Source organism: Piliocolobus tephrosceles, chromosome 9 (genome assembly GCF_002776525.5).
Source record: "Piliocolobus tephrosceles isolate RC106 chromosome 9, ASM277652v3, whole genome shotgun sequence".
Taxonomy (NCBI): Eukaryota; Metazoa; Chordata; class Mammalia; order Primates; family Cercopithecidae; genus Piliocolobus; species Piliocolobus tephrosceles.
This window is the reverse complement of record NC_045442.1, coordinates 80,466,051-80,489,448: the sequence shown is the minus strand read 5'-3', so window position 1 is coordinate 80,489,448 and position 23,398 is coordinate 80,466,051. Positions and strand designations below refer to the sequence as shown.

The 23,398-nt window shown below is 36.9% G+C and overlaps 1 protein-coding gene across 4 annotated transcripts in view; it reads right to left on the bottom strand.

Annotated features, from left to right (window-relative positions):
* The window catches only part of CCSER2 (coiled-coil serine rich protein 2), a 199,710-nt gene that overhangs the window by 150,128 nt on the left and 26,184 nt on the right, over window positions 1–23,398 (bottom strand). For 3 of the 4 annotated variants that reach the window (XM_023226064.1, XM_023226065.1, XM_023226063.1), the window contains 2 exons: window positions 5,178–6,633; window positions 3,834–4,030 (listed from right to left, as the gene is read on the bottom strand). In XM_023226064.1, the coding sequence (XP_023081832.1) occupies window positions 3,834–4,030; window positions 5,178–6,594 (1,614 nt within the window). In that variant the 5' untranslated portion in view covers window positions 6,595–6,633. Of the gene's footprint in view, window positions 1–3,833; window positions 4,031–5,177; window positions 6,634–17,125; window positions 17,145–23,398 lie in introns of those variants that run through there. The other variant, XM_023226066.1, reaches the window with a different exon arrangement.

Here is a 23,398-nt window from a genome sequence, read left to right as displayed (position 1 = left end):
ACTATTAGCAGAGCTGGGTATGGTGGCATGCACCTGTAGTCCCAGCTCCTTGGGAGACTGTGGGGGAGGACTACTTCAGCCCAGGAGTTCAAGGCCAGCCTGGACAATATAGCAAGACCCCATCTCTTTTCTAAAAATTAATTTTTAGGCCAGGCGCAGTGGCTCATGCCAGTAATCCCACTATTTTGTGAGGCTGAGGCAGGCAGATCGCCTGAGGTCAGGAGTTCGAGACCAGCCTGGCCAACATTGTGAAACCCTAACTCTACTAAAAATACAAAATTTAGCCAGGCATGGTGGCAGGCACCTGTAATCCCATCTCCTTGGGAGGCTGAGGCAGAAGAAACGCTTGAACCTGGGAGGCAGAGGTTGCAGTGAGCCAAGATCACAGCATTGCACTCCAGCCTGGGTGACAAGAGCGAGACTTCATCTCAAAAAAAAAAAAAAAAATTAATTAAAAAAAATTTTTAAATTTAAAAATTAGAAAATCTAGTTTAACTACATTTGAAAAGATAATACATCATGACCAAGTGAATGTATTCTAAGAATGGAAAGGTAGTTTACTATTTGAAAATCAAGCCATGCAATGTAGCACACTAACACAAAAAAAATTTCATTATCTCAACAGATGTAGAGAAAGCATTTGGTAAAACTTAATATTCATTCACAACAAAAATTCAGCAAACAAAATAAAAGAGAGTTTCCATATTCTGATTAAACTCCCTCTCAGCTCCCAAAAACTTTAATGGTGAACTATTAAGGCTTTCTCTCTGAAATTCTATCACCATTTCAATTCAACATTATGTTGGTGGTCCTAACTCGTGTAATAGGGTAAGCGCTCGGGTGATGAGGCAACTTTGCAAATGGTATGATTATATAGTGTATACACCAGTTCCAAAACCATCCACAGGCAAATTAGTACAACAACAAAAACTCGTAAAATTATAAAAACGATACCACTTACAGTGTCAAAATCAAACATGTGTAACATTTTGCAGAAAAGTACAAAACATCAGCAAGAAGTATTTCTAAAGTCTGAAATTAATGGAGGACTATATCTCCATTATAAATATGTCAATTCTCTCCAAACTCATCTACAAATTCAATGCAATCCCATTCAAAATCCCTGCAGGTCCTTTCTGGAAATTGACAAGCTTATTCTAATATTTAATTGGACATACAAAAGACTAAGAAGAGCTATGGAAATCTTGGGAAAAAACAAAGCTGGAAGACTTACCCTACCAGGCAGCAAAATTTATTTTAAAGCTACAAAAATGAAAATAACATATAACTGACAAAATAAACAGAAATATTTGTCTATGCAATACTTATATATGCAGTCATTCATTTATGACAAAGATGACCCTGAAATACAGTGGGGGGAAGATGACTTTAAGATACATCACATATGTATAATCATCCATACACATACATCCATATTATCAAAATTCTCCGGTCTGTCTGCAGAAAAATTGTGCATTTTACTGTATGTAATTTAGACCTCTGCATAATACTGGTAGCATTTAAACAAATAAATAGCCAGGATTCTAGACTGGTGTTATGAAAAGCAGTCAGTCTACAAACTATTTGTTGGGATCCCTGACATGATTAGGAGATTGCACCAGAATGTGTATGAACACACTGTTTCTTTCAAAAAGGAAGATTTACTAGAAAAACAATCTCAGCAGAAATGAACAGTGGGTGGAATTAAACTGTGTTAGAAGTGACACAGTTGATGTACATTCTAGTGAAAGCTCCTTATCTTTACCTGGACTGGAAGAGGCAGTGTTGCAGAGACCAAAAAAAGTGAGAATAAGCTAAAGGTCTTTGGGGGTTAAGTAAGAGATACTACTTTGAACCACTTTAGGGAAAAAAAAAAAAAAAGAAAGAAACAAAAAAAACAAGACAATTTAAATAAAACTAGTAAGATGGCAGAGTAAATAAAGTCCAAGTATAACAATAAATGCAAACATAAAAGAATTAAACTCACTAGTCAAAAGAAAAAGACAAATTGAAATTCTTAAAATAATAAACTATTTGCTATATATAAAAAAGACTGATAGTAACAAAAGGGAAAATACACAAATAAAACTGGTAAGGTATATTAATATTTGGAAAAAAAGAAGTCTGAAAACAAAAAGCATAATTAGAGATACAGAAGATCACTAAGTAATGATGGGAAGTCCAATTCACCAAAAAAAAAATCATTATCCAACATCACTGTAGAACTCAACACCCTGTTCTCAACTTTTGCCATCAATTCTCTATCCTTTCTCAGACTTTGTCTTCTTCTCCTTAGATCAGAAGAGAAAGACAGAAACACCATCTTGTTCCAAAGCACAGAATGAATGTTTTTGTTGCTTCCCATACCATATACATAAACCTACTGAACAAGGAGGAAACTCAGAGATCTTAAGGACTAACAGGCAATCCAGATGCATTCTGAAATATTTTAGAGAAAGCTATTATGGGATTAGTTACAGGAACAATGAACTGAAGATGGTTAGCCTCTAAAAACTGTCAGGTACTAAGTGGTTTATTGCTGCCATCTGCTGGACACCATGTTCATTTGCACTTCAATCATATTTGCCTTAAAACGCCTAGTAAGACAGCATGTAAGGTCTTAAACTGTTCTCTTTTCTGAGCCTCCTTTATCTAATGAGGTGAAGACACTGTCTCTAAATTAAATGTTTGCATGCAAGGTGTTGATAGACGTTAAAAAAATGTTTGTGCAATTTAAGCCTCTGGTAACAACGGCTTAAGTAAAAGGTTTACAGGAGTATAGAAAATTACACTGCCTGAAATCCACTTGGAATTTAATATATCCACAAAGACTACCAATTTTCCCATATAACTACTGGAAAATAATATTTTATATACTGAATAACTGCAATGAGTCACTTCAAACATACCAGCTACATTTTACCCATATGGCATATTATCCACATTACTTGCCATGTTTCTTAAAATTTGCACATATAAATTCATGGCAGGTCGTCTAACACTTGCTCATACCTGGTTCCCTTGCCTTCCAGGCACACACGACATTACACTTCCCAACCCTTTAGTACTTAGGTGGGACCACATGATTAGTTCTGGTCACCAGATCATGAATGGAAGTGCCAAGTGTTGCCTGCAGGCCAATGCAAGTAATTGTATGTGTGAGACCCTCTGGCACTCTCTTCCTCTGCCATAGTGACAAGAAGGGACCTCAAAAGATGGTCAAGCCCCAAAATCAAAGCAGTTTAGATCACTCAAGACAGCTGTCCTAGAGAGCTGTCCAGACCCACAACAGACTTTCTAAGAGTAAAAAAATATACTTGTATTATCCCGTTCAGAGTTGGCACTTCAATGTTACCTCAGTATAGCATAGACCAAGGTTTCTCAACAGCAGCACTACTGCCATCTTAGGCTAGATAATTCATTGTGGTCTCTGTCTTGTGCACTGTGGGATGTTAAACAACATCCCTGGCATCTACCCACTAGATGCCAAGAAGTACTCATCAATATGACAACCAAAACCACTTCCAGTCATTGACCTCCTCCCCCCATCTTTGAGAACCACTGGCATAGATTAACCTACTAATACAATATGCACATATGTATGATGAATATGTATGTACACATGTTGAGTATATTTATGTCAAATGTCATATATTCTCTATGCTTTATTTCACATTAGAGTCAGATATTTTATAGGCTCTTAACAAATATGAATTCCCATTTCTCAAAGCAGTAAAGTTAATTCATAAATTTTTTAAAAAATCAATCATATCACAAGTCTCTCTATAGTAGGGTAAACAAAATATTCCAAGAGTATATAAATCCATACATACTATGCTGTTCATTTCAGAGGACTCATAGCTCCCAACCGGATGGACATTTCCAATGGGTTCCAAGCCTTCTTCATCCCACATGTATGTTCCATCAGAGCTATCAGATGGAGATAGTTCAAACGAAGAACCAGCTCTGTAGTCTGTATCTGGTGAAACCAAATTATTCCCAGAAGTATGTTTTGTACATTCACTCCTGTCTTCAAGAGAAAAAAGGTTATTGATTCACAAAAATATAATTGTTTCTCATGTCCTAAAAATATAAGTGCTAATAATCTGGTATGTCATAGCAAAAAAGCTGGCTCAAAAAAAGCACTCATAACTGCAGCACTTTCTATATCCTAAGCAATAAAACATCAAGAGGCAAAATCTTTAAAATAATCTACTGAAATATTTTCTAATAGACAAAAAGAAAATTCATTTAGTCATCTTTCACTTCTGTAATATTTCCAAAAATGTAAATAAACCTTCATATACCTATAATATTTCCCAAGATATTTAAACACTGGCCAGGAAACTCCTTTTCCTCTGTGTACACTATTTAACTTCATAGATTAAATAATGTAGGGTACTCATAATTGCCTCCCTAAAAGGAAATAAACTTGTTCTGGTAGTCTCTTTTAGAAGACCTATAGACAATCAAGGGTTTGTACATGCATCTCTATGCATGATCTAGTCCCCTCATTATACCACGTCTATGTCTAATCCCTTTAGTTGTTCTTTATTCAGGTATATGGATGTACAAATACCAAATACATTTTCTCCAGCATTTAGTAACAGGATAATCAAACATAAGAGGAAATGTTTAACAGGTATTATTTCACTTTCTTCAGTTTAATAAATAAATAAACCTCTCTCAGGAAGTGCATCTACAAAAATTGCTAAACAAGAAAAATTTCCTAAGATAAAAAAATCCATCAGATTAGACATAACCTGTATTATCTAATTTCCCCTTTGGTACAGCTTTACTCTTAACAAATAGCAATGAAATGCTACCCTAAGAGAAGAGATGGTTTGTGTAATGGCATACCATGCTGGTTGAGGTAAGTAGGGGAAAAGTCAATTAGAAGCACTGTCTATACTAAGCAGGAATAGGCTGTGTATAATAGCCAAAGAACAACAAATGTTATAATTAATAACAAATGTTATTAATATTGTCTTGGATAGGGTGAAAAATGGGGTATGGAAGTCACAGGAAAATAAATGTTGCCCCACCCCAATTTTGTCTAGATCCATCCCTCCGTGAAACTGATAATATCTTGAAATCTATCTGAAGATAATCCTAAATATAAGTTCAGTTATATTACCTAAAAGAAAGCAAAAAAACTTAAGGTTAGTAATATTTACCAGAGACACTTATGTCTATCCATTCATCAGTTTTACTGAAGACTTTTTCATTTTCCTTGGGGGAATCAAATATATCCTGTGGTGGTGCATTTTCATCTTTCTCTTCTTTGAGACACATTTCCTCTGGAGTTATTCTAGTTCTGTTGGAGTCTTCTATATCTATAAAATCATCACTAAAGTCTTCACTTAAATCATTCTTATCAGAAGATGACAAAGATGACAAGGAAATGTCATCCACATCATCACTCAGGTATCTAATTTTAGCATGATGTTTCACAGTCTGGTTGTTTTTTGTTCTATAACTTTCATTTTCAATCAGTTCTTGGTCCTTATTAGTAGCTCTGTCCTTAGCCAAAACTGTAGCATCTTCCTCTACACATGTGTCAGCAGGTGAATTTTTATTTCCATCAACTGTGATAGTCCCAGAAAATGGAGATCGGCTAGATTTCAGTAGAGAGGGATGAACCATTCTATAACCTAAAGTAGAAGTTACACCGGGGCCATTTAGTAAAGCCAACTTCTTTCCACCAGCAGCATAAGGCCTATTAAATCCATACCCCAAATGTTCATTCCCATTGAGTACTTCCGACTGCCGGGAATTTCTTGTTAGCATACTTGACCGTAGAGGCACTCTAATGGATAGCTGTTGATTCTGATAAGGCTTTGTAAGATCCACAGCTCTATTAAAGGAATGTGATCTGGTTATAGATGAAGGTGGAAGGAATGAATTCTGAATGGAATGTGAAAAACTCTGTGACCTTACCATTTTTTCACAATTAACAGATTTACTACTGTCTGGGGATTGAGCTAAGCTTTCTCCAGAACTGCTTCTGGTGGCAGAGGAGTTTGCTTTAGGCCTTTGCATGCTACCAGCCGACCGGTTTCCATAAAATCCATTCAACTGTGATTTTGGAGTATTGACCGAAGAATATGAAGTCCTTCCTAATAATGTGCCTTTGGTGAATTTACCCAAATTTGATGGTCCAGAAAAAGACTTTTGGTTTAACTCCTCTGTAGATGACACAAACATAGTGGATGGCTTTGCTAACTTTGATGTGAATAAAGAAACACTTTTCAAACCTCCCTTCATCCCATTTTTATCAAACATTCCTTGAGTAGGAACACGTTTTCCAGGATCAATTATTTTATCATGTGAATTTTGAGTATTGTTAGGCTCTTCAGCACCTTGTGCACAAGGTTGATATTTATTTGCTTTTCTCCAATTAAATGAATGAGATGATGGACAATCAGAGCCATTATTTTTGATGTAACTTTTGACATTACTATTCTTGGAAGTTCCTAATAAATTAACAGGTGTCCCATTTGGCATCGGCTGCAATGTACTTCTTACAGATTTTGTTCCATACTTTGGCAACTTGGAACCCAAAAACGTCTTGATTTGTGTTTTTTCTTCCATGAGCTATAAGGTGCATTTGTTCTTAAAAGCTGACAGAATCTGTGAAGAGAAAAAAGAAGTATATTAAACATTCCTAAATAAGGATAATTACATGAATTATTACATAATATGATACTTACACTTTTATATGCAGAAAAGCCCAAAAGTTACTCATGATTCCTAAAGAACTCCTGGCAAATACCGAATGCACTAATTAAATTAATAACTTTATGTTGGAAGAAAATAAAGAACATGTTTATAAACCTTTATAAACGTATGCTATGAATGACAGCAAAATTCAGAAATAATAAAATTAAACTACCAAATTTGACTATGTAAAAAATAATACTTTCAGAGTACTTCTTCCAATTTTCCAATTCAAATGATTTTTTCATTTTGGGTAAAAGTCTCTCCTTTAAAAATAAGAACATACGGAAAACCACAGCCAGTGCACTCAGGCAAGAGAATGAAATAGAGGGCATTCAGAATGGAAAAGAAGAAGTCAAACTATCTCTGTTTGCCAGTGATATGATTATATATCTAGAAAATTCTACAAACTCCTCTAAAAGATTCCTAGATTTGATAAATCCAGTAAAGTCATAGGTTGCAAAATCAAAGTACACAAATCAGTAGCACACCAACAATGACTAAGCTGAGAATCAAGAACTCAATCCCTTTGACCATAGCTGCAAAAAAATAAAATAAAATACCTAGGAGTACACTTAACCAAGGAAGTAAAAGATCTCTACAAGGAGAAATGCAAAACACTTCTGAAAGAAATCACAGACAATGCAAACGAATGGAAATACATCCCACACTCATGCATTAGAGGAATCCATATCATGAAAATGACCATGCTGCCCAAAGTAGTCTACAGATTCAATGCAATTTGTATCAAAATACCAGTATCATTTTTCACAGAATTAGACAAAACAATCCTAAAATTCATATGGAACCAAAAAGCAATCTTAAACAAAAAAACAAATCTGGAGGCAACACATTACTCAACTTCGAATTATACTACAAGGCTACTATAGTAACAAAAACAGCATGGTACTAGTATAAAAGTACATTCATAGAGCAAAGGAACAGAGTAGAGAACCCAGAAATAAAGCCAAATACAATCAACTGATCTTTGACAAAGCATATATAACGAAAATTGGGAAAAGAACACCTTATTCAATAAATGTTGTCAGGAAAACTGGATAGCCACATGTAGAAGAATGAAATTGGATCCCTATCTCTTACCATATACAAAAATCAACCCAAGACGGATTTAAGACTTAAATCTAAGGCATGAAACCATAAAAATGCTAGAAGAAAACCTAGGAAAAACTCTTATGGATATCGGTCTAGGCAAAGAATTTATGACTAAGACACCAAAAGCAAATGCAACAACAAAAAAAAATAAATGGGACCTAATTAACTAAAAAGCTTCTGCTCAGCAAAAAATAAACAGAGTAAACAGCACACAGAATAGGAGAAAATATTTGCAAACTATTCATCTAACAAAAGATTAATATCCAGAATCTATAAGGAACTCCAATTAATCTGCAAGGAAAAAAATAATACCATCAAAAAGTGGACAAATGACATCAATAAACATTTTTCCAAAAGAAGGTATACAATGACCAAGAAACATGAAAAAAATGCTCAACATCGCTAATCATCAGGGACATGCAAATTAAAACCACAATGAGGTATCACCTTATCCCAGCCAGAATGGCTATTAAAAAGTCAAAAAACAATAGATATTGGCATAGATGTGACCAAAAGGGAACATTTAGGTACTGCTAGTGGCAATGTAAATTAGTATCACCTCTATGGGAAACAGTATGGAGATTTCTCAAAGAACTAAATCTACCATTTGATCCAGCAATCTCACCACTGGGTATCTACCCAAAGGAAAACTGTATAAAAATTAAAAAAAAAAATTTAAAATACCTGCATATGTATGTTTATCACAGCAAAATTCACAAATTGCCAGATGTGGAACCAACCTAAGTACCCACCAACCAATGAGTGAATTAAGAAAATACACCATGGAATACTACTCAGCCATAAAAAAGAATGAAATAATATCTTCTGAAGCAATGTGGATGGAGATGGAGGCCATTATTCTGAAGTAATTCAGGAATGAAAAACCAAATACCATATATTCTTACTTATAATTGGGAACTAAGTTATGGGTATGCAAAGGCATACAGAGAGGTAGAATGGACACTGGAGACTCAGAAGAGGGGATGATGTGAGAGATTTTTAAAAACTACACAATGTAGTAGGGTACAATGTACACTATTCGGGTGGCATGTGCACTAAAATCTCAGACTTCACCACTACACAATTCATTCATACAGCCAAAAATCACCTGTTCCCTTAAAACCCATGAAATAAAAGGTAATTAAAGAATATATTTTTTAAAAAATACATGATTTTATAAAAGCTACAAGACATTTGAAAAACCTTAATTAATAAAGCCATGAGAAGTATGTAGGTGAAGAATATAATGGCATCAAACAATTCTTTTGGCATTAAGGGTTGAGTAATAAGCTGTCATTTTAGACAACTATCTCCAAAGAATTTCCATCTGGTAACATAAATACAAATGACAGTGCCAGGGTGAGAAGTGTAAAGATTTAATAAAGTTGATTTGTCCATTAATCTCAATCTTACACTATTTTACATTTTATTTTATTATTTTATTTTATTTTATTTTATTTTATTTTATTTTATTTTATTTTATTTTATTTTATTTTATTTATTTTATTTTATTTTATTTTATTATTGAGACAGGATCTCTTGCTCTGTCACCCAGGCTGGAGTGCAGTGGCATGATCATGGCTCACTGCAGCCTCCCCCTCCCTAGCTCAAGTGATCCTTCCACCTTAGCCTCCCAAGTAGCTGGGACTAAAGGCACACAGCATCACACACAGCTAATTTTTTTTTAAAATTTTTTGTAGAGACAGTTTCACTATATTCCCTAGGCTGGTCTCGAACTCCTACCCTCAAGTGATCCTCCTGCCTTGGCCTCAAGTGATCCTCCCACCTTGGCCTCTGAAAGTGCTGGGATCAGAGGCATAAGCCACCGTGCAAAGCTTGTATTTATTTTAAATATAACACAAAACTACAAAAATGAAAAGGTTCAATACACACAAAAGAGCATAAAACTAGAAACCACTAATGTCTTCTATTTGAGTAACTTTTTAATGAATCATGATATATCATGTGATGAGATTATAAAGATGAGCCAGAAATATTAAAATGTTTGTCCTATTAACAAATATATGGTCACAATATATTCACTGTAATTATATAAGAATTCTGTAAAAACACTAACAAGCGAAAATGCAACTTTAAAAATGCCTTAGGGATACTGATTTTTTAATATAGTATATGACACTGTATTTTTTTTTAAGAGACATGGTCTTGCTCTGTCACCCAGCTAGAGTGCAATGGTGCAATCACAGATCACTGCAGCCTCAAACTCCTGGGCTCAAGCGATCTTCCTACCTCAGCCTTCCAAGCAGCTAGGACTGACTATAGGTGCACACCACCATGGCCAGCTAATTTATTTTTACTTTTTATAGAGGTGGAGGCCTTGCTATATTGCCCAGGCTGGTCTGGGATTCCCGGGCTCAAGCAATCCTCCCACCTTGGTTTCTCAAAGTATTGAGATTACAGGCATGAGCCACTGCGCCCAGCTAAATTTTAAAAATTTTTGTTGTAATTGTTGTTGAGATGGAGTCTCTCTCTGTCACCCAGGCTGGAATACAGTGGCATGATCTCGGCTCACTGCAACCTCCACCTAATGGGTTCATTATTGAAGAACGAACTGCTTCAGAATTGAAGCAGCAATTTTCCTGCTTCAGCCTCCCTAGTAGCTGGGATTATAGATGCCTGCCATCACGCCAGGCTAATTTTTTCTATTTTTTAGTAGAGACAGGATTTCATCATGTTGGCCAGGCTGGTCTCAAACTCTTGACCTCAGGTGATCCACCCATCTCGGCCTCCCAGAATGCTGGGATTACAGGCACGAGCCACCGCATCAGACCAATTTTTTTTATTTTTAAAACAACTGATTCCAAGTCAACCCTGACCTAAGAAGTAGAGTTCCTATCATACATGTTATTAATTATGTCAAAAGTAAATATTTAGAAAATCACACAAATGTTCAAGTATAGAATGGAAAAAGACTAAAGAACGTCCTGTTACCAACAACTAATAAAAGATATAAATATATAAATATATATATATATTTGTGTGCATGTGATTTTTTAGTGGAAAACCCACCAGCTACATAGTGTAATACAAAAAGCTATTTAAACTAAGAACCTATAAACTTTAAAAAGTGATGGACAGAAAAAAATTCTGTATGGTACAGTATGACTAGCCTGATTACTGCCTGGAAGCAGTAGTGAGAAAGAAATGTGAACTAAATGTAAACTTGAAAAGTTTAAGAAATATCTCTAGTTTGGAAAGAAAAATTTGATTTGTCATGCCCTAGAAAAGTTGAGGAAAAATATCCTGAGCACAGAGGCTTCAAAACCTAGGCAGAGGCATCACCAGATCTGCCAACTTCTAAGGCCCTATACTGAGTTGAGGGAAGGATCTGAAGCCCATAGAAAGTTACTATACCCTCAGCAGTATGAAATGAGACTGGTATAGGACATTTAACACAATCTAAGGAGATGGGAAAGCATAGGGCCACAGAAGGGCAAAAGCAAAGTACTGACCTAGGTATCCAAATTAAGCCTGAGCAAGACAAAAAGAAATGGCCATACAATCATATAAACAGTTTCTTGTAACACAGAACAACCTAATAAGAACACGCATCTAATGAAACAAAAGCCCAAAGATGAAAAGACAAAACAGGTAAATTGGAAAAAAAAGGCTTCAGCGTTAAGGAAACCAATTAAGAGCAATGAATTTGGGGAAAAAAAAAAAAAAAGCAAGAAAAAGAACTAAAGACTTAAACAAATGGCAAGGAGAAAAATCTTAAGGTAACAAGAACATATTAAGGAGGCTAAGTTGGGTGGATAACTTGAGACCAGGAGTGCAAGACCAGCCTGGACAGCAGGGCGAAACCTCATCTCTACAAAAACTACAAGAATTAGCCAGCCATGGTGGTGCACACCTGTTGTCCCAGCTACTCAGGAGGCTAAAGTGGGAAGATCAACTGAGCCCACGAGGTTGAGGCTGCAGTGAGCTGTGATCAAGCCACTGCATGCCAGCCTGGCTGAAAGAGTGAGACCCTATATCAAAAAAAAAAAAAAGTATTGAGGAGAAACAAAAGACAAAGATATCAAAAGAATTAGAAAGAAAATGTAGGACAAAGGCTGAACAGAAAGATAATTAGTATCTCTAAAGCAGAATAACTAACTAAATGGAAGATAAAAGGCAGGAGGACATAATAGAAAATATCCCTAAAATAAAGGTGAAAAAAATCTATGGAAGGAAAGAAAAAATATACCAAATCACAGATGCAAATACATATCCTAGTTAAGTTAAAGAAATATCAAGGATAAAGAAATAATTCTCCAGAAATACAAGTAGAGAAAAAAATCACCTTTAAAAATTTTTTTAAACTTGGAATACACAAAGGAAATAACTGGATATCCTTCCAAAGAAATGCTGGAGCCTCTAGGGATAATTTAATCCTATAGGAATCACATTAATTTTACCTTTAAAATTTATTCTAAATTCACCACTTCCATTCCACAATCTTAGTTCTTATGCTCATCATTTCTTCCTGTACTACTACCAAGGATTCCTACATTTATGTCAAGATTCCAACCTTACTTCTATTCAAACTGTCAGCAGTTATCTTCTTAAAGCACAGACCTGGATCACGTCATTCTACTGATTAAAAACCGTCTGTGAGACTAGGAACAACAAAATAAAACCCAAAACTCATTGTACAGGGAGCAAGCTACGCTATTTGGTTCTACCTTATCCTTGTTATATACTTAAGTCAAGATACGTTACTTGTCATTCCCCAAAATCCATCCTATATTTTCTATCTTCTATGCCTTTGCTAAAGACCACTTGGAAGATTCTATCCTCAAAGTCCAAAATCATCACATCCACCAACATTTCCAGTTAAAATTAATCTTACATCACTCTCTATTCTCTTCACAGCAATAATATAGCTGGGTTTGTCTTCTAATTGTGTGTATGTCTATTTGACCCACAGGAAAGTAAACCTGCTGAGAACATAAACTAAGTCTTATATACTGTACTTGGAGGTCAGTTACAGGAATACAAATTTAACAGATCCTAAACTTGTAAGTAAATGCATAATCTCTTAATGCAGATTAATTTAACAGTAAGGAAAGACTAAAAAAGAACATTGTTTTGTGGACCTGTGATTGACTGGTAATAACTCCCTTGGGCAATATGTTGAAAAAGATTCTGAGGCCAGGCACAGTGGCTCATGCCTGTAATCTCAACAGTTTGGGAAGCTGAGGCGAGGGGATCGCTTGAGCTCAGGAGTTGAAGACCATACTGAGCAACATAATGAGACCTCATCTCCACTAAAAATTTAACATTAAAATTTTTAAAAAACAAAAGGATGCTGAGGTCAAATCTAGCTTCAAATCTGAAGTAGTGACGTGATCAAGCAGCAATGTTTGCCAGGAGCAGAGCAAGGGACAGTGGCAGTATCCATGCCAGACAACTGTCTTCCTCATTTTTTGATAATGGTCTTTTCTACAAAACATCTACAACCACTTTTGGTATAAACATAAGAAAACTGGTATTGATATTACATATTAGGGTCATTTTGCAAATCAATAAATAATACATGTTAAAGACTAAAGAGCCTGTGAATCAGAAAGGCTTTAACATTTCCCTGCCTGTCACAAGTAGACCACAGAAAGAAAATCATACTCTTTCCCTTCTCTGTGTCTCTATTTTCCTGCCTAAGATGAGGGTAATACATGTTACCTCCCAAGAGCATCTTCGGTATTAATAACTCAGGGGCACAAGATGAGCCCAAAAGATATACACATTGTTACTAGTGTTTGTGGTTCCACCATTTGTGGGAGAAAAGAATAATATTAGAACCTGATTGTGCTATTCTCTATAAAGAATATTGATTTCTAAATGTACAAATAATTGCAACACAAATGACATCAATCATCTTGAACTTTGGTCTTAAGATAAACTAGTCTGACAGCTCCACTATGAAGTTTACGTTATGAATATTATCACTTCATTTGTTGATGAGATACCTTCTGTCTTTAAATGTTCAAGAAAATTTCTCTTATATTTGCTTATAATTTTGAAATAAAATAAAATAGACACGGTGAGTCTGCTTCATTTTGGTAGCCAACCTGTCTTTGATGCACTTTACCTAATCTGTAATCTGTTAGGTGTCTTAAAAAATCCATTCATTAACAATTTGAAAAAATATATGTTGCCTACATCATCTAATGATATAATCTTCTCTGAGACACTTTAATACCATCTGTGAGCTTTAATTTAATAGTGAACTAGACTAATATCTGGAATAGTGCTTGAAAATGTCAGATTTTTTTTTTTAGTTTAAGAATAATTTTTTAAAGTATAGCACATTTACAGTATTGGTATTTCATATTTTAAAATTTTTTTTTCAGGCCAGGTGGCCTGAAAAATTAGGCTCACACCTGTAATCCCAGCACTCTGGGCAGCCGAAGCAGGCAGATCACCTGATATCAGGAGTCCAAGCCCAGCCTAGCCAATATGGTGAAACCCTGTCTCTGCCAAAAATACAAAAATTAGCCAGGTGTGGTGGCGCACACCTGTAATCCGAGCTACTCAGGAGGCTGAGGCACAAGAATCATTTGAACCCAGGAGGCAGAGGTTGCAGTGAGCCGAGATCGCACCACTGCACTCCAGCCTGAACAAAAGAGTGAGACAGACTCCATCTCAAAAAAAAAAAAAAAAAATTTTTTTCAAAAATACCTATAAATGCCTTTTTTTTAAACCATAAAACAAGTTTCTCACTTTTAAAAGGAATCCAAAACTGAATAAGGGAAAAGCAGCAGCAAATATGATTAAGCACTTACATGATAGGTACCATGCTTACCACTTCATCCTTTTTGTTTAATCCTTATAACATTATAGGGTAGTAGATATCTTCCCATCTTAAATAGCTAAAACCAAGATTCAGAAAGGCTAATATACTTGTCCCAAAGTCACAAATTCATAAACTGTCAAAGAGGATTTGGGTTCAAGTTTACCTGATTCCAGGGCCAATGAAAACTGCCTTCATGACAAAGAAATGAAATACAGTCAGTGGGCCACACAATGATGTTACCGTCAGTGATTTACAACGATGGTCCCAAGAGAGTATAGTGGAGCTGAAAAATTCCTATAGCCTAGTAACATGGTAGCCATTGTAACACTGTAATGCAATTACTTTAATTTTTACATATTTATTGTATCCTGTATGTATAGTGTTTATGAAGTCTATACTAGTGTGCAATGATGTCTTAGGCCTTCACATTCACTCACCACTCACTCACCAACTCATCCAGAGCAACTTTCAGTTCTGCAAGCTCCATTCAAGTGCCCTATACAGGTATACCACCATTTTTTCTCTTTTATATAGTATTTTTATTGTACCTTTTCTATGTTTAGATAACTTTAGATAAACAATTCCTTACCGTTGTGTTACAACTGCCTACAGTATATATATATATATACAGTATATACAGTAATATGCTGCACAAGTTTGTAGCCTACGAGCAAGACAGTATACCATATAGCCTTGGTGTATAGTAGGCTACACCATCTGTGTCTGTGTAAGTATACTCTATGATGTTCGCATAACAACAATGGCCTAACGAGGCACTTCTCAGAACAGATCCCCTTCGTTAAGCGATGCATGCCTGTATTCTGAGAAGCTTACTGTCAGCAAGGGACAAGAATGAAGGAAGGGACTCAATGGCTAATGTCAGAGAAGAAGCATAAAGACAGCAAAGGACCTAGGTATTAATTACAGAAATTTAGCAGAACAGTAAGAGTTGTCACTTTTTCAAACTCCTTTCATATCCATTACCTCATCATCTGAGTAACCACCCATTCACTGTCTTTTTCTAGTTTTTCAAATAGTTTTTTAGAAGGTACAAATTGTCTGCATTTTAGAGGTTTAAACAGACATAAACTCACTAGTAAGTACAAGAGCAATTAACTGAACAACAGTACTGATGACTACCCACGTATAAGCAGTTACTTCTGAAACTGGCTTTCACATTCAGACAACTAGATCAGAATTTAAAGTGATTTTTTTTAACCTTGTGTTACTCAACTACTTCTCTCATATCCCCTTTTCCCATTTTTTCCTGGCTGTCATCTGTGGCATAAGCTGACTCAAAGGCTTGATTATAGCAATTAAATAAGCAGCCAGGCATGGTGGCTCATGCCTGTAATCCGAGCACTTTGGGAGGCCAAGGCAGGAGGATCACCTGAGGTCAGGAGTTTGAGATCAGCCTGGCCAACATGGTAAAACCCCATCTCCACTAAAAATAAGAAATAAAAAGTAAATAAAAAAATTAGCTGGGCATGGTGGCAGGTGCCTGTAATCCTAGCTACCTGCGAGGCTGAGGCTAGAGCATCACTTGAACCCTAGAGACAGACAGTTGCAGTGACTGAAGATTGCGCCATTGCACTTCAGCCTAGGTGACAAGAGTGAAACTCCATCTCTAAAATAAAATAAAATAAAATACCAATTAGATAAGCAAAAATGACAACTTTAGCCAAAGTAAAGGTTTAAAACAGTGCACTTACTTCCAGATTCTTCAAGACTTTAAAGAGGACATGCCATGCTCAACACAAAGGCTCTTTATTGTATCAACATGACCTTTCTGTGCTCCAGCTACAACTTCATTTTCACTCACATAAATGGAGTTCAAAGTAACTTGTAAAAGTTAGGCTCACAAGGAATTTGTGTTTTAAGAACATTAAATTCTTATTGTTATTATGCAGATCCAATGTGTATTACTTCCTGAAATTTAAATTTAAAAGAACAAAAATACTAACAAGTAAAGAGGAACCAGAAGTTCCCCTGGCCAAACCATAAAACTTTCTCCCTCCAAATTTTACCAGTTGGTATGGGAACACAAAACTCAAATACCTGTGGGGCATGCAAATATCATTAATGTGCAGAGGGCTAGGAAAAGATGACACGTGCCAAACTACATGAATACTGACCCATATACTGCCTTTTAAAATAGTAGACAAGTATAACAATTAAGTACAGACATTTCGCAAACACCAGGTCAAATCACAAGCAAACATTTAACATTTCAGTCTATATAGGATTTGTTTGAGCAAAGTTCCCTAAATTAAATTAAATGGGCAGTAGGGACAAAGCCATAGAAAGCCCAGCATCAGGAATAAGAGTAACAGGAGTAACATTCACATGGATGGAAGACTACTAGGCCATAAATTCACTAATGGCACATACTGGGTTTGATTCACCAGAATACATTACTGAAGTCCAAGCTTGCTCAGTATATGACAAACAGTAAATACCTAAACATGAAACATTTTGTAAAGATCTACATACATTAGAATTATAGTTTCATAGAAAAATGTTAGGCCAGGCAGGAGAATCACTTGAATCCAAGAGGCAGAGGTTGTGGTGAGATGAGATCGCGCCATTGCACTCTAGCCTGGGCAACAAGAGCGAAACTCCGTCTCAAAAAAAAAAAAGAAAAATGTTAGTGGTAGTTTCCACATAATAGAATACAACATGGTAATGAAGACCTAATTACTGCTATACGCAACAATACAAATAAAACTAACAGGCTCCTTTAAACAAGAGAATCCAGAGACTTGAAGATAAATATAGTGTGATTCCATTTATATGAAGGTCAGATTTCCATTTTTGATGTAAAAAGCTGCAATTAATTTCACTCCTACCTAAAAACCTGGAAGAGCCAGATAATCTTCAAAATCATAACCTTTCATAAGCCCATCAGAAAGCTGATATTGTAAGGCAACTAAGTAAACCAAATTCCAAAGGGAGACAAGCCCCTCCAAGAAGAGATGGGACATTTAACAGTTTCACTTTTGGCTGAGCATAAGAGACAGAAATGACCACCACAAAAAGGAGTAATAAGCTAACATTTTAACGTCTGCTTAAAAGCCAAATATGGACTAGCACAACAGCAAGCTCCTCCTCCTAGTATTCAAGAGAAACATATGAGAAAGCCCCCTCTTAATGACACAGGCATGCAGGAGGTGATCAAAGGCTGCACTGAAACAAACACAAAGCCTCTCACTTCCCTGCCTCCTTCTGTCCTCTGAAGCAAAAGCCTTAAACTGCTGGGGAAGCCTTAAATTGCAGCAAGACTTCTCACCCAGGGGCACAGGAAAAAATCCAGTGCATCTGGGGGAAACAGAATAGAATGTGAGAAATGTTTGGTTGATCGATTTATGTGAGAGTAAGGTCAAGAACTGATTAAACTAATTATGATAATATGCGTTAGAATGCAACAGTGGTTCCACAGTGCTTGTGTGTATCAGAATCACCCGGTAGACTTCATTAAAACAAGATCTCTGGACTCCACTCCCAGAGTTTCTGAATCAACATATCTAAGGTAAGGCCTTAGGAAAAAGTACTTTTTACAAGTTTCCAGGTGATGTTGATTCTGCCAATCTGGAGTTCATATGTTGAAAATCCCTGGGACAGAGATTAACTCTGCAAGAGGGGGCTAACTGAAAAAGGGTTGACTGAGATGTTGGCAACTTGATCTGGACGGTGTAAAATTCACCAAGAGTACATCATTTAAGATTTACGTATTTTGGCCGGGTGCGGTGGCTCACGCCTGCAATTCCCAGCACTTTGGGAGGCCGAGGTGGGCGGATCACAAGGTCAGGAGATAGAGACCACCCTGGCTAACGCGGTGACACCCCATCTCTACTCAAAATACAAAAAATTAGCCAGGTGTGGTCGCACACGCCTATAGTCCCAGCTACTCCGGAGCCTGAGGCAGGAGAATGGCATGAACCCAGGAGGCCGGGAGGCTGAGGCAGGAGAATAGCATGAACCCGGGAGGCGGAGCTTGCAGTGAGCCGAGATCGCACCACTACACTCCAGCCTGGGCAGAAAAAAAAAAAAAAGATTTATGTATTTTGTAGTATGTAAGTTATGCTTCATTTTTTAAAACTTCTCTTAAAAAATTAAAAGCCTCAAACTACTTCTAATCCTATAAAGAGTAAAAATAAGCCTTATTGTGAAGACAACTTATTCTACAAATTGATAAAAGAATTAAGCATGTATCCTCTTCCTTATTTCAAAGTAATCAAAAAACTGACAGAAAATCTTCTTTATAGAAGAATCACAACTAATAAATACAGAAAAAAATGATGGAATCACAAAGTAAGAAAATCTGAAACACTCCATTAAATAACAAAACACCCCTCAAGAAAGGGAGTGTGACAGCTAAAACTGAAACTATTAAAAGGTGAGTGGTAAGTAACACTAGGGGTGAATTATGCTGTTTTCTCTACACATTATGTTTGAAAGCATCCATATGTAATTTTCATTTAAAAAAGTAAACCCCGGCTGGGCATGGTGGCTCACGCCTGTAATCCCAGCACTTCAGGTGGTCGAGACAGGTGATCACCTGAGGTCAGGAGTTCCAGACCAGCCTGGCCAACATGGTGAAACCACATCTCTACTAAAAATACAAAAATTAGCTGGGTGTGGTGGCAGGTGCCTATAATCCCAGCTACTTGGGAGGCTGAGGCAGGAGAATCACTTGAACTCGGGAGAGAGAAGTTGCAGAGAGCTGAGATTGCACCACTGCACTCCAGCCTGGACAACAGAGTGAGACTCCATCTCAGAAAATAAAATAAAAATAAAAAAGTAAACCCCAAATAAGGACGCTTTCATTAGGGAAAGAGATATGAAATAAATTTCGGCACATTCCACATTATCCTCCTTCTCTTGGCATTCATTTTCATTTTCTCTCTCAGGAGCACCTGCATACTCCCATTCAGAGAACTCCCAAATCCTGGATCTCTACATTTAACTCCTCCTACAAAAGACAAAGGACTCTTGAATTAGCAAAAGCATAAACTTCTAACTAATCTGACCAAGGCTGATCAGCAGTATCAATAACACCTAGAAACTTCTTAAAAATAGATTTTCTAAGGCCTTACCTTAGATATAGTGTTCAGCAATTCTGTAGAGCCCAGAGAGCTTGTTTTAATGAAGTCTTCCAGGTGATTCTGATACCCACAAATATTGTGGAACGCCTGCTCTATTCTAACCCCTATTATCGTAATTAGTTTAACCTGTTCTTGACCTGGCCCTCACATAAATCAACTAAACATTTTTTACATTCCATTCTGTTTCCCCCAGATACAATGGACCCTTCAGAATTGCAGGTGCACCAGGGTCCCCTCCCAGTCCCACAACTGTATAAAACACTATTGGTACAATAATGCCTGAATTAACTCATCCTTGGGGAATTAAGTAATCCTTTGGACATAAAGCACTTTTTAAAAAGAAAAAAAAAGTTGGGGAAAAAAAAGTGTGGTCCTGAAAATTAGATGTTCCTGGCCTTGAGTCATTTCCACTGGGAGAAGGTTACAGGAATCTTTCTGAAGAGCAAACTTCACAAAGCAAAGCAGGGTCCTAGGACCAGGAGACAGTAAATGCCTAGGTTCACAGGTCCCACACATAAAAAACTCCTCTACTTTCAACTCATAAGCTTCTGTACATATGAACAAAGCAACCAACCGAAAGAAAAGTTTCTCAGCAATGCCTGACACCAAAGGAAGATGTTAGCAATTGTTTACAGAATTTATGAACAGCCTTTCAGAACTTAAACTGTTTGTAAATAAATGAATTTCTGTACCTGAAAAGAGTGGAGATGGTGGAGGAGGAAATAGTTGAGGCAATCACATTACGTGTTTGTGTCTGTGTATTATATATATACATATATATGTGTGTGTATATATATATAAAGATAGGGTCTCACTGTCACCCAAGCTGGCGTGCAGTGGTGGTATCACAACTCACTGCAGTCTCAACTCTTGGGCTCAGGTGATCTGCCCACCTCGGCCTCCCAACATATATATAATATATTTGAATTTAGACAAAGTAAAATTACTTTCCAGAGCTAGAGGAACATTAATGGTGTAGGTGATTCCACTCATCATTCCACTCTATAAAAATATACTTATAAAGTGAACATATAGGAAAAGACATGAATCTCTTTCTCCCTCAGTAAGTCTCAGTTTACACATGCTTGGCACAGTATGAGTAAATTTTCAAGAGTGAGATACTACTATCTGAAAACAGGTATTTTTTGCAGAAGCCAACTCTCTGAACTGACTCTTTGGTACTCAATCAAAGCTGCAAGAAAAGATAACCAGGTTAAACTTAAGTCACCACCTGGTTTCTTTCTCAAGGGCAATTTCAACTATACAAGATTTTTTTTTTTTTTTTGAGACGGAGTCTCGCTCTGTCGCCCAGGCTGGAGTGCAGTGGCCGGATCTCAGCTCACTACAAGCTCCGCCTCCCGGGTTTACTCCATTCTCTTGCCTCAGCCTCCCGAGTAGCTGGGACTACAGGCACCCGCCACCTTGCCCGGCTAGTTTTTTGTATTTTTTAGTAGAGACGGGGTTTCACCGTGTTAGCCAGGATGGTCTCGATCTCCTGACCTCATGATCCGCCCGTCTCGGCCTCCCAAAGTGCTGGGATTATAGGCTTGAGCCACCGCGCCCGGCAACTATACAAGATTTTTAAACTCCATGCTAACTTTAGACCCTAACCTCACCCAAAATGTCCTCTTTCGTTGTTATCTATGTCTTCCAAACCACTGTAGGCAGGGGAAAACAGAGGTGAGCAACTCAAGAGGCATGTGTGTTCTTTACTGTCTAGGTGGCTAAATTCCACCTAATGGGAAAGGAAAAAACTGATACTTAAAATCATGCATTAAACCACATTCTCTTCTTCAACAGAACTACTATATGCTTTCCATAACACCATTATGTTACCCATAAAAGCATTATTTGCCTACTAAACATTTACTGAACATCCATTATGTGCCAGTAACTGCACAAGTTATTGTGGATACAGTTGTCACAGACAGATATGAACCTTGCACTCCTAGAGCTAATGGCCCAGCAAAGACTAGACATTTAAAAACACAAAAATATGGCCAGGTGCAGTGGCTCACGCCTGTAATCCTAGCACTTTGCGAGACCGAGGCAGGCAAATCACGAGGTCAGGAGATCAAGACCATCCTGGCTAACACAGTGAAACCCCGTCTCTACTAAAAATATAAAAAAATTAGCCGGGCGTGGTGGTGGGTGCCTGTAGTCCCAGCTACTTGGGAGGCTGAGGCAGGAGAATGGCATGAACCCGAGAGGCAGAGCTTGCAGTGAGCCAAGATCGCGCCACTGCACTCCAGCCTGGGCGACAGAGTGAGAGTCTGCCTCAAAAAAAAAAAAAAAAAAAAAAACACACACACACACATAAAAATATAATTAATGTCATAAAAAATAAGTATGAGGACATACACTGGGAAGCAAGTCCAATGGAGAGAAAAGGGAGCCAGGGATTTTTCAAGGTTTCTATGGACGGTGTAGCTAGTCATCAGCCTCAATTATTCCACTAACTGTAAAGGTTTATGCCTGATTTGTTGGGAGTTCTGAGACTCACAGATCCCATAAAACCATGGTCTCACCAACAAGTGTTTGCATATATAGTCTTGTGTCTGAAATGCACTACCCCTCACCCTTCACACATTCTTCATGGTATCAAACCACCTTTGCAGAAGCCAAACCCACCAGCCTCAGATGTGGGCTCTTGTTTCTTGTCAACACACCAAGTAATGCCCCTCAGACCACTCAAAGTTTATTTTCCATCCACTGGAGGCCAAGTTCTTTGAGAACACAGACTGACTTTCATTCATTTGCTGCTTCAGTCAAGCCCTAAGACATAGGCTGGCACCTAACTGGCTTTTTACAAATGTAGGTTAAAAGCAAGAATAAACAGCATATTCCTTAATAGTGTCTTGCTACATATTTTACTAATTTTTACTTAAAATTTACATTATCAACACATCTATATACACACACACACACACACACACACACACACACACGCATAAAGCATAACAGCTTATCACACAATTGGCGGTATATTTCAATTAATATCTGAGGTCCTCTAGAACTGGTTTAAAAGCTCCTATTTATAGGTTCCTGTTTACATAAGTAAAACAGGTACTAATACTGATTTTTTTTCCACCTCTCCACAAACTACACTGAGTTACTAACCCTAATGAAGAAACCTAATCTCTTCCCTGATAGCTTCCTTCTTAATAATGTATTCTAATTTAGAATCTCAATCTCTACGCATATCCATGACACCTACTTCTTTCATTTTTTTGAAGAAGGAACTTAAAACTTTTGGCATAAAATATATTTTTTAAAAAATACTAAATTACAAAAGAAATGGAGTATGGCACAGTTTTAATCTCAGTATGACTGTGCTCTTTAAATGTTGACTACCTATATGATTTAGTTACAAAATGTTTTAGATAATTGCTCACACAACTCTTAATAGCAACTAGGACACCCATACCTTAACATTTTTTAAAAGTAAAAATCCTTAAAATAGTTAACAGTATTTAACCAATTCCCAGAGTACTGACACTGAGAATCTGCTTGATTTGCCAAATACCAAAGTGACTAAAGTTAGCTGTAATGTTTGCATCTATAAATTAATTATAATGACCATCAAATATCTTACTGTGCTTAGGACTAACATAACTCAACTTCTTCCTTTGTAGAGAGGGCACACTTAATCCACTGCAAA